This window comes from Heterodontus francisci, chromosome 7, assembly GCF_036365525.1.
Source record: "Heterodontus francisci isolate sHetFra1 chromosome 7, sHetFra1.hap1, whole genome shotgun sequence".
Classification (NCBI taxonomy): Eukaryota; Metazoa; Chordata; class Chondrichthyes; order Heterodontiformes; family Heterodontidae; genus Heterodontus; species Heterodontus francisci.
Window position 1 is genome coordinate 118,669,288 of NC_090377.1, and position 12,724 is coordinate 118,682,011.

General features: G+C 42.8%; 1 protein-coding gene across 1 annotated transcript in view; it reads left to right on the plus strand.

The window, feature by feature from the left end:
* Positions 1-12,724, plus strand: part of LOC137372271 (disco-interacting protein 2 homolog A-like) — a 299,051-nt gene that overhangs the window by 242,925 nt on the left and 43,402 nt on the right. The window contains exon 25 of the mRNA XM_068036004.1: positions 10,153-10,233. Coding sequence (XP_067892105.1) covers positions 10,153-10,233 — 81 coding nt within the window. The remainder of the gene's footprint in view (positions 1-10,152; positions 10,234-12,724) is intronic.

The window sequence follows — 12,724 nt, forward strand, 5'->3', positions numbered from 1 at the left end:
ATAGGTGACCAATAACAATGACTAGCTCAAACAAGAGAATCTAACAGTTTCCCCATGACATTCATTACCACTGCTGAATCCCCCACTATCAACACCCTGAGGGTTACCATTGACCAGAAACTGGAGTAACCATATAAATGCCATGGCAGGTCAGAGGCTAGGAATCCTGCAGCGAGTAACTCACCACCTGACTTTCCAAAGCCTGTCCACCATCTACAAGGCACAAGTCAGGAGTGTGATGGAATACTCTCCACTTGCCTGGATGAGAGCAGCTCCAACAACACTCGAGAAGCTCGACACCATTCAGCGCAAAGCAGCCCACTTGATTGGCATCCGATCCACCACCTTCAACATTCACTCCCATCACCACTGATGCACAATGGCAGCAGTGTATACCATCTTCAAGATGCACTGCAGCAACACATCAAGGCTACTTCGACAGCACCTTCCAAACATATGACCTCTGCCACCTAGAAGGACAAGGGCAGCAGGTGCATAGGAACACCACCACCTGCAAGTTCCCCTCCAAGCCACACACCATCCTGACTTGGAACTATATCACTGTTCCTTCACTGTCGCCGGGTCAAAATCCTGGAACTCCCTTCCTAACCCCACTGTGGGTGTACCTACCCCACATGGAAAGCAGCTCACCACCACCATCTTCTCGAGGGCAGTTAAGGATGGGCAATAAATGCTGGCCTAGCCAGCGACGCCCACGTCCCCTGAACGAATAGGAAGAATAAAACATCCTCAAAAAACTCTAATGAATTTGTCAAACAGGATTTCCCACGTTGACTTGTTCTAATCATACTCTATGTGCATTAAGACTTCCTTAATAATAGGTTCAAGCATTTTCCCAATGACTGATAGGCTAACTGGCCTGTAGTTCATTGTTTTCTCTCTCCCTCCTTTCTTGAAAAGCGCTGTAACATTTGCCAAGTTCCATTGTGCTGGGACCATTCCCGAACCTGAGGAATTTGGGAAAATCATAGATCCTGCATCCACTATCACTGCAGCTATCTCTTAGAATCATAAGGTATCGGCCATCAGGTCCCAGGGATCTGTCAGATTATAGTCGCTTAGGTTTCTCCAATACTTTTTCTCTGCTGATATTAATTTCCTCTCACTCTTTTCAGCCCCTATGTTACCATCTGTTTCTGGTATGAAATTTTTGTCTTCTGCGCAGACAGACACAGAATATTTAGAACCATAGAAAAAGTACAGCACAGAAGGAGGCCATTCAGCCCATCGTGTCTGCGCCGGCCGAATAAACTATCCGCCCAAACTAATCCCACCTTCCAGCACCTGGTCCATAGCCCCGCAGATTACAGCACCACATGTACATGTCCAGGTACCTTTTAGAAGAATTGAGGGTCTCTGCCTCCACCACCATTTCTGGCAGCGAATTCCAGACACCCACCACCCTCTGGGTGAAAACGTTTCCCCTCATGTCCCCTCTAATCCTTCTACCAATCACCTTAAATCTGTGCCCCCTGGTAACTGACCTCCCCACCAGAGGAAACAGGTCCTTCCTGTCCACTTTATCTAGGCACCGCATAATTTTGTACACCTCATTCAAGTCACATCTCAGTCTTCTCCGTTCCAGGCAAAACAGCCCTAGCCCATCCAATCTTTCTTCATAGTTGCAACCTTCAAGCCCTGCAACATTCTTGTAAATCTCCTCTGTACTCTCTCCACAGCAATTTTGTCCTTTCTGTAATGTGGTGACCAGAACTGCACGCAATATTCCAGCTGTGGTCTAACTAGTGTTTTATACAGTTCCAGCATTGCATCCCTGCTTCTGTATTTCATATCTTGGCCAATAAAGGAAAGCAATCCAAATGCCTTCTTCACCACTCTATCCACGTGTCCTGTGCCACCTTCAGGGACCTATGGACATGCACTCCAAGGTCCCTCACTACTTCTACCCATCTCAATATCCTCCCATTTATTGTATATTCCCTCGCTTTATTTGCCCTCCCCAAGTGCAATACCTCACACTTCTCTGGATTGAATTCCATTTACCGCTTTTCCACCCACTCAACCAAAACGTTGATATCATTCTGGAGTCCACGGCTTTCCTCCTCACTTTTAACAACACGGCCAATTTTTGTGTCATAAGCAAATTTCCCAAGCATGCCTCCCACATTAAAGTCCAAATCATTAATATAAACCACAAACAGCAAGGGACCTAACAGCCCTGTGGAACACCTTAGAAATCGCTTTCCATTCACAAAAACATAAATCGACTACTACCCTTTGTTTCCTGTCACTGGATCCAACCTGCCACCTTCCCCTGTATCCCATGGGCTTTCATTTTACTGGCCAGTCTGCCATGTGGGACCTTGTGAAATGCCTTACTAAAATCCATGTAAACCACATCCACTGCACTACCCTCATCAATCCTCCTGGTCACTTCCTCAAAAAACTCAATCAAGTTAGTAAGACATGATCTTCCCCGAACAAATCCATGCTGACTATCCCTGATTAAAATCCATGTGTTTCTAAATGACAGTTTATCCTGTCCCTCAGAATAGATTCTAACAATTTACCCACCGTCGAGGTCAGACATGCCTGGCCTATAGTTATCTGGCTTATCCCTTGCACCCTTTTTAAACAATGGAGTTCTGCGAACGTTGTACCAATCATATGGTACCTCGCCTGTAACTAGTGAAGATTTGAAGATGATCCTCAGCGCATCTGCTATTTCCTCCCTGGCTTCCTTTAACAACCTGGGATGCAATCTATGCGATTTATCCACTTTCGGGGGATGTCAGACCCCCAAGCACTTCCTCTCTCATTATGCTTATCATATGTAATATTTCACACTCCTCCTTAACTACAATGTCTGCATCAACCCTCTCATTTGTGAAGACAGAGACAAAAAACTCATTAAGAATCCTGCCCACATGTTCTGCATCCATGCATAAGATCCCTTGTACGTCTCTGATAGGCCCTACCCTTTCCTTAGTTATTCTCTCGCTCTTAATGTACTGATAAAATCAAGGAAAACCCAAAGATGTTTTATTTGCCAATAATTTTTCATGTCCTCTCTTTGCTTTTCTAACTTCCTTTTTTACTACACTCATGCACTTTCTATATTCCTCTAGGCTTTCTAAAGTGTTCAGACATTTATGATAGTCATAAGCTTTCTTTTTTTGCTTTAACTTACCATGTAAGCTTTTAGATAACCAAGGGGCTCTAGATTTGGCAGTACCGCTCTTAATCTTTGTGGGAACATGCCTACACTGTTCAATGCCTCTGCCATTTCCTCATTCCCCATGGTAATTTCTCCTGTCTCTGCTTCCTAAGGGACCAACGTTGACTTTAGCTACTCTCTTCCATTTTATATACCAATAAAAGCTCTTGCAATCTGTTTTTATATTACTGGCTAGTTTACTTTCATCCTCTTTTTCTTATCAACTTTTTGGTTTCTAAAACACTCCCAATCCTCAGACTTGCTACGCTTTTTGCAACATTGTAAGCCGCCTCTTTTAATCTAATACCATCCTTAATTTTCTGAGTGATCCACAGATGGGTCTTCCTCACTGAGATTTTGTTTTTCAATGGAATGTATTTTTGTTAACATTTTGAATTTTTTTTTGAAAGTTTCTCACGGTTCATTTACTGCCATATCTTTTATTTACCCAATTTACTTTAGCCAGTTCTCTACTCATACCTACGTAATTGGCTTTGTTTAAGATTCCTGTTTGTGATTGGAGTCTGTCACTTTCAAACTTAACGTGGAATTCCGTGGTATTTTGACCACTATTTACCAGTAGATCTTTTAAAATGATATTACTAATTAAGCCTGCTTCGTTACATAATACTACATCTAAGTTAGCTTTACCCTAGTTGGTTCCAGAATGTATTGCTCCAAGAAACTGTCCAAAAAACATTCTACAAACTCAACTTCTAACCATTCTTGCCAATTTCCCAGTCCCAGTCTATATGAAGATTAAAGTCCCACACTATTGCATTTCCTTTGTTACAAACTCCAGTAATTTCTTGTTTAATGCTCTGTCCAATGGTATGACTACTGTTACGTGGCCTATAAACTACTTCCACCAGTGCTTTCTGATTCTTGCTATTCCTAATTTCCACCCATACTGATTCTACTTCATGATCATCTGAGGCTAGATCCTTTCTCACTAGCGTCCTTATGTCATACTTTACTATCAGGGCTGCCCCCCTCCTTTGCCATTCTGTCTGTCTTCCCGAAATATTGTGTACCGTGGAATATTTATTACCCACCTTGATCACCTTGTAACCATGTCTCTGTAATGGCAATTAGATCTAAATCATTTACCTCTATTTGTGCCACTAGTTCATCTTATTCTGAAGAAGAGTCACTGACCTGAAACGTTGACTCTGCTTCTCTCTCCACAGATGCTGCCAGACCTGCTGAGTGTTTCCAGCATTTCTTTTTATTTCAGATTTCCAGCATCTGCAGTATTTTGCTGTCATCTATCTTATTGCACATGCTTTGCACGTTCAGATAAAGAAACTTTAATTTCATTTTTTTTACTACTTTCCCCGCAATGACCTTATTTGCTGATGTACAATTTTTGTTAAACACTCGGTCCCTTCTTGTCCCATTCTGCTTGTCTTTACCCACAATGCTATACTGTTCCAATGCCTCGACTTTCTCTTTGGATTTCTAAATCTCACTTCACCTGAACCCTAACCCCTCTCTCTTAATTCACAACCTCCTAGCTTTGTCTGCTCGTGCACTCTTAAGTTTGTACGCTCTGTCCCTTCCCGCCGCACTGACTGTCATTACCCTTATTGCTGTCTTGCTCCCTTGCCTTCTCTTCTCTCTTTAAATTATCACATCTTCCCTCACTTGATCCCTCGCCCCCACTGTTTAGCTTAAAGCTCTCTCTACCACCCTAGTTATACAACTCGCCAGGACACTGGTCCCAGTATGATTCAGGTGAAGACCATCCCAATGGTCCAGCTCCCACTTTCCCCTTTACTCATGTCAGTACCCCATGTTGTGGAGAAAATAACTCTTCTCGAGTCCACGGGATTAAAGTAAATAAAGGTTTATTCAAACACCGGCATAAGGGAGAAGTGTCTGGTGAAATATCCAACAGCTTCTCAATGAAACAAAGTCTGTAGTACAAATTTATAGAAAACAAAATCCATTACTCATTTGTCCACACTACCCCCCCCCCCCCCCCCCCACCCCCGACACATTCCAAAGCTGCAGTTTGATCAATAAACTGATGTATATTGTCTCACTAATCAACCCCCTTGTTGTCTCCTCCCCATTTTTGAGGCATGGTGTTTCACAGTCTATAATATCTTGTGCCTCCTGCAATCGCAGTCTTATTTCAAGGACACCATTTTTACACAGATGTATAGGCAATAAGACATCTGAGTTGTACAGCTTCCCATAATCATTGCCACGCATCCCACCATGCCCTGGCTCCCTACAACTACAGTGCTTCCATCTTCCTTCTAAGACTGTTAACGTATCCTAATGCTAAATAATATACTAATATTGTCCGACTGGTGCCACTTAACCCATGAATCGATGGATGAGGATAGTGCAGTGGATGTGGTTTACATGGATTTTAGTTAGGCATTTCACAAGGTCCCACATGGCAGACTGGCCAGTAAAATGAAAGCCCATGGGATACAGGGGAAGTTGGTAGGTTGGATCCAGAATTGGCTCAGTGACAGGAAACAGCAGTTGTCGACGGATGTTTTTGTGAATGGAAAGCTGCTTCCAGTGGTGGTCCACAGGGCTCAGTGTTGAGTCCCTTGCTGTTTGTGGTTTATATTAATGATTTGGACTTTAATGTGGGAGGCATGCTTGGGAAATTTGCTTATGACACTAAAAGTGGCTGTGTTGTTAACAGGAGGAAAGCCGTGGACTCCAGAATGATATCAATGTTTTGGTTGAGTGGGTGGAAAAGCGGCAAATGGAATTCAATCCAGAGAAGTGTGAGGTATTGCACTTGGGGAGGGCAAGTAAAATGAGGGAATACACAATAAATGGGAGGATATTGAGAAGGGTAGAAGAAGTGAGGGACCTTGGAGTGCATGTCCATAGGTCCCTGAAGGTGGCAGGACACGTGGATAGAGTGGTGAAGAAGGCATATGGATTGCTTTCCTTTATTGGCCAAGATATGAAATACAGAAGCAGGGATGTAATGCTGGAACTGTATAAAACACTAGTTAGACCACAGCTGGAGTATTGTGTGCAGTTCTGGTCACCACATTACAGAACGGACAAAATTGCTGTGGAAAGAGTACAGAGGAGACTTACAAGAATGTTGCAGGGCTTGAAGGTTGCAACTATGAAGCAAGATTGGATAGGCTAGGGTTGTTTTCCCTGGAACTTAGAAGGCTGATGGGTGACTTGATTAAGGTGTACAAAATTATGAGGGGCCTAGATAGAGTGGACAGGAAGGACCTATTTCCCCTAGTGGGGAGGTCGGTTATCAGGGGAAATAGGTCCTTCCTGGTGGGTGTCTGGAATTTGCTGCCAGGAATGGTGGTGGAGGCAGAGACCCTCAGTTCTTTTAGGAGGTACCTGGACATGCACCTGAAGCGCTGTAACCTGCAGGGCTATGGACCAGGTGCTGGAAGGTCGGATTAGTTTGGGTGGCTAGTGTTTCGGCTGGCGCGGAGACCATGAGCTGAATGGCCTCCTTCTGTGCTGTACTTTTTCTATGGTTCTAACCCCATTGCTTAGTTTAGATGAGAAAAACCTAGAAAGTGTTCACCAACCAATCACTTAACTTTTTTGCTGGAACATCACATGTCAATTCCTCTTTCCCCCTTTGCACCAAATTCCCATGTGAGCCAAATTCCCACCTTCACGCTCTGACTACGTCTCACTCCGGCCAAGTCTCCTCTCCGTGCGCCCCTTACTCCCTAGGTTAGCGAGCATGATTGTTGGGGGAAAGGGACTTGGTGCGAATCGGATTAAGTTCTCTCGGAAGAGGTTTGCTTGCGATCTGTTTGATTTTTTTCTTTTGTCATGATTTTCTTTCCTAATTTACATACACAAATCTGGTGAATTGTTCCTGTGTATTAGAGCCAGTGGTAGCCTGTGGTTTGATATCATGATGTAATACCAAACGAAAAAGCAGGTCAGACAGCCCCCCACTTTACTTTCATTTTTAGTCATTTTTAGTTATTTTTTCTTCCTTTTTTTTGCATTCCTTTCTACATTTTTTACAATCTTTTTTTGCATTTATTTCATTTCATCTTAGTTTGTTCAGTTTGCTTACCCACTGTTTTTTTCAGGTTGTTTTTCTTCAGGTTTGCACTTGCTGATGTTCAATATTCAGTATATTCACACCTAATCTGGACTAATGCTTTGTCTTTCAACACACCATTAACATATTGTTTGCCTTTGCTCCGTGACCTTTTGGTCAGCGATGTGGCCTGGTCCAATCTGCACCTTCTCCTTTGTTATCTCTTGCCCAACCCCCACCTCACTTGTTTATAATCTGTGACTTTTCTAATATTTGTCAGTTCCGAAGAAGGGTCACTGACCCGAAACGTTAACTCTGCTTCTCTTTCCACAGATGCTGCCAGACCTGCTGAGTGAATCCAGCATCCGCAGTATTTTGCTTTTATGTTAAATGAATCAATTTGACTTTAGAGTTTTTGAGGGATAAAAGATTGTCACAATCTAACTTCCCTTCCTTCAGTTTAAATTACCAGAGGTCTCTGATTTGGCTTGACTTTTTTTTAGAAATTTGAGAGATAATTAAACAGACAAAATTCTCTTCCTTCAGTTTAAATGGCTGAGGGCTCCTTTTCAGGTGTTAACACCAGCTGTCTGTTTTCTGTCAGAACAGACTGTCTTCAACAAAAAAGCCAGTTCAAAGTTGAATTGTGACAAATGTATCGCGTGATGCTCAGTCTAAGTGGCTGTATCCAAGGTAACGAGAATGCACCCTTTGAATTTAGTCTCCAAATGGTTGTATCCAACAGCAACCAAAAATGCATTTTCTCTAAGTCCTGAGACTTGCTGGTTCTTAAAGAAGTACTGATCTTTTGCAAGCCTTAAAGACACACCCCATATTTCCCAGAGAGGAAAAAAAACTACAGGACAATGACAGTAACGATATGGGGAAAGAGCAGGGCAGTGGGACTAATTGGATAATTTTTTCAAAGAGGTAGCACAGGCACAGTGGCTCAAATGGTCTCTGTCTGTGCTGAGTGATTCTATGAATCCATGAGTTGCTGACCACTACATATCTCGAGAATAAATATTTTCATGTCAAAAGGTGACATCATCCAAAAAAAAAATCTACTTGCGGTTCCACACAAGAAATTAAATTAATTTGGTTCTCTGTCTTCAAAGAAAAACTCAACATGGATGACCTATTACTAAAAACTGTGCTTCAAGGTTTGATTGTTGGCTCATTCTACACTGGCTAGAAGAAAGCCAGCTGCTCATGCTGTTGCATTTAACTGTTTGTTTCGAAGTGTACATAAATTGTTTGTACCGGCTTACACTGCTCTATGTTGCTTGTTGCACCATTGTATAAGAACATAAGAAATAGGAGCAGGAGTAGGCCATTCGGCCCCTCAAGCCTGCCCTGCCATTCAATAAGATCATGGCTGATCTGCCCCAGACCCAGACCCCAACTCCTCCTTCGTGCCAGCTCCTCAGCCCTCAACTTCCCGATATTTCAAAAATCTATCTACCTCCGCTTCAAATACTTTCAGTGATCTTGCCTGCATAACTCTCTGGGGTAGAGAATTCCAGACATTCACTGCTCTCCGAGAAGAAATTCCTTTGCATCTCAGTTTTAAATGAGCGTCCCCTTATTCTGAAACTATGTCCCCTAGTTTGAGATTCCCCCACTAGTGGAAACATCTTCTCAACATTTATCCTGTTAAGCCCCCTCAGAATCTTGTATGTTTCAATAAGATCACCCCTCATTTTTCTAAACTCTAATGAATAAAGACCTATCCTGTTTAGCCGTTCTTGGTAAGTCAACCCCTTCATCCCAAGAATCAGCCTAGTGAATCTCTTTTGAACTGCCTCCAATGCCAGCATATCCTTTCTTAAATACGGGGACAAAAACTGTACACAGTACTCCAGGTGCAGCCTCACCAACACCCTGTACAGTTGTAACAAGATTTCCCTATTTTTAAACTCCAACCCCCTAACAATAAAGACCAAAATTCCACTTGCCTTCTTAATTAGTTGCTGCACCTGCATGCTAACATTTTGTGTTTCATGCACCAGAACACCCAGATCCCTCTGTGCTGTACTTTTTTGGAGTCTCTCTCCATTTAAATAATAGCCTGCCTTTTGATTCTTCCTACCTCACGCTTTCCTACATTAAACTCCATCTGCCAAGTTTTTGCCCACTCACTCAACCTATCTATATCCCCTTGCAGATTCCTTACGTCTTCATCGCAACATCCCCTCCCACCTATTTTTTGTACAGTCAGCAAGTTTGAATCTATTACACTCTGCCCCCTCCTCCAAGTCATTAATATAGATAGTAAATAATTAAGGCCCTAGGACTGATCCTTGCGGCACTCCACTAGTTACATCTTACCAACCTGAAAAAGACTCATTAATCCTGATTCTGTCTTCTGTGGGTTAACCAATCCTCAATCCATGCTAATACATTACCCCCAATACCATGAGCTCCTATCTTGTGCAATAATCCTTTATGTGGCACCTTATCGAATGCCTTCTGGAAATCCAAATACACTACATCAACCGGTTCCCCTTTATCAACTCTGCTTGTTATGTCCTCAAAGAACTCTAGCAAATTTGTCAAACGTGATTTCCCTTTCACAAAACCATGTTGACTCTGGTATACTGAGAAGCAAGAACTTCTCTGGCAACTATTTGTAGCTACCTTTAAATAGTATTTTGGAATACTTCCTGTGTTGTTACAAGAATCCAGAGCAATTTCCCCCTCTGGTAATTAGCCATCTGCTCAATCTTCCCCCCAAGCAAATGATCTGAATACAAGTTTATTTTAGAGCTTGTGTTTGTTTGGAATATCTGCTTTATGCTACCATGTAAGTTGATGTGTTATTCAGAATGACAAAATACCAGCTGAAAGGATGCATTTTGTTGTATTTTTAGCAAATTACTTGATATCTGTACTACCTTTGGCTACTGAGTAACATTTCCCTGTCTTTCCCCAGTTTCTGTTCTTGGCAGATGTTCTGCATTGGCGTGCTCAGACCACTCCAGACCACCCTCTTTTTCTCCTCTTAAATGCCAAGGTATGTTCAGAGCATTCATTAATTCTTCAGAGACCAAGAATTCAAATCAAAATGAAATGAATAAGAGTGCTGTTATTTCAGTTAGTGGTGTCTATCAATTTCATCTGGAGTTGTATTGATACATGGGTGTACTGGCTGAAGATCCAGCAGGCTGTAGTTAAGGATATAGTTATAAATGGAAAATAATTATTGGGAAACAGGACACATGCAATGGTTTGAGTAGAATTTTATTTCCCTGATCGCATCTTGTATCATCTTTATATCTTACTGTTTGCTGTTACAAAAATGGTAAAAATGGAATTTCCCTCCTACTACACTTTTTGGACATAGTTCAGTATTAGACTCAAATATCTGTCACACTTCATAATTAAAAGCAATGAGAAAACAAAGCAACTCTGCAGCATCATAAATTATGGGAGTCAGAATATCTGTACTTGCTTACTTGAGCCTATATGAATTTACCAAGTTTTTATTTAAAAGCAGCAGCCTTATTTGACCCCTGCATGAGTCTAGTGTTTAAATCATTAGTAATTAGATTTTGCAGCCTCCAAGGGTTAAGCTTTTTACTTGGTATAATGCACTTGATAGCAAACATAACAACCTTTGACTTTGTGCGAGCATCATCATGGGAGACTTGCTAGTATACATAGCACATTGTATTCCCAACATCATACACTAAATTTTAGACTTACAGGTGCAGAACAACTTTAAATATTTTTCCAGTACATTGATGACTGTATCGGTGCCTGGTCCTGCTCCTGCCCGGAACTGGAAAAGTTTATCAACTTTGCTTCTAATTTCCACCCTTCTCTCACCTTCACATGGTCCATCTCCGACACTTCCCTTCCTTTCCTCAACTTCTCTGTCTCCATCTCTGGGGGTAGGCTGTCTACTAATATTCATTATAAGCCCACAGACTCCCATAGTCTCCTCTACTACACTTCTTCACACCCTACCTCCTGTAAGGACTCCATTCCATTCTCCCAGTTTCTCCGTCTCCGTCGCATCTGCTTTGATGATGCTACCTTCCATGACAGTGCCTCTGATCTGTCTTCCTTTTTCCTCAACTGAGGATTCTTCTCTCTCTCTTTCCCCCCCCCCCCCGCCACTGTGGATGATAGGGCCCTCAACCGTGTCCATTTCCTGCACCTCTACCCTCAGCCCTTTCCCTCCCTCCCAGAACCACGACAGGGTTCCCCTTGTCCTCACTTTGCACCCCACCAGCCTCCAGATCCAAAGGATCATCCTCTGCCACTTCCGTCACATCCAGTGTGATGCCACTACCAAATGCATTTTCCCCTCCCTTCCCCTGTCAGCATTCCAAAGGAATCGTTCCCTCCACGACACCCTGGTCCACTCCTCTGTTATCCACACCACCTGGTCCCCTACCCACGGCACCTTACCCTGCAATCGCAGGAGGGTGTAATACCTGCCCATTTACCTCCCCTCTCCTCACTATCCAAGGCCCCAAACACTACTTTCAGGTGAAGCAGCGATTTACTTGTACTTCTTTCAATGTAGTATACTGTATTCGGTGCTCACAATATGGTCTCCTCTACACTGGGGAGACCAAACGCAGATTGGGTGACCACTTTCTGGAACACCTCCGCTCAGTCAGTAAGCATGACCCCGAGCTGCCGGTTGCTGGCCATTTCAACATCCCCCACCGCCCCTCCCCCCCCACCTCGGTCTCATGCTGACATCTCTGTCCTGGGATTGCTTCAGTGTTCCAGCGAACATCAGTGCAAGCTCGAGGAGCAGTATCTCATTTACCGATTAGGCATGCTACAGCCTGCAGAACTGAACATTGAATGCAGTAATTTCAGAGCATGACGGGGCCCTCCTTTTTATGTTTAGTTTTTTTTTCTTTTTTATTTGGTTATTTTGTTTTCGTTTGTTTAGTTTGTTTCTACTGTGCCTGCTCACTGTTTCTTTTTTTTAATGTTTGTGCTTGGAGCGCTTTGTGCTTTACAGTCTATTCACACCCTCTCTGTACTAACACTTTGTCTTTCAGCACACCATTAACATACCGTTTACCATTGTTCCATGACCTTCTGGTCAGTTCTTCTCTGTGACCCTCTGTCCGATCAACACCTCTTTTGTTATCTCTTGCCCCACTCGCAACCCCCCCCCCCTCCTTCCTGCTTTTCTTGCTTAAAACATTTTACATTTCTAATATCTGATGAAGGGTCAGTGACCTGAAATGTTAACTCTGCATCTCACTCCACAGATGCTGCCAGATGTGCTGAGTATTTCCAGCATTTCTTGATTTTATTTCAGATTTCCAGCATCCGCAGTATTTTACTTTTATTAACTTTAAATTAATGTTGGGTGCAACTGACTGGCTGTCCGAAATAACGCACATTTTCCAATCTGCAAAATTTCCTGACCGACCAACAATTAAACACTGCCCTCAGCTGTGTATATTTAACTATTGCATCCCAGTGAAGTTAGAGTTTAACACAACATAGTAGCAACATAATGCGCTATG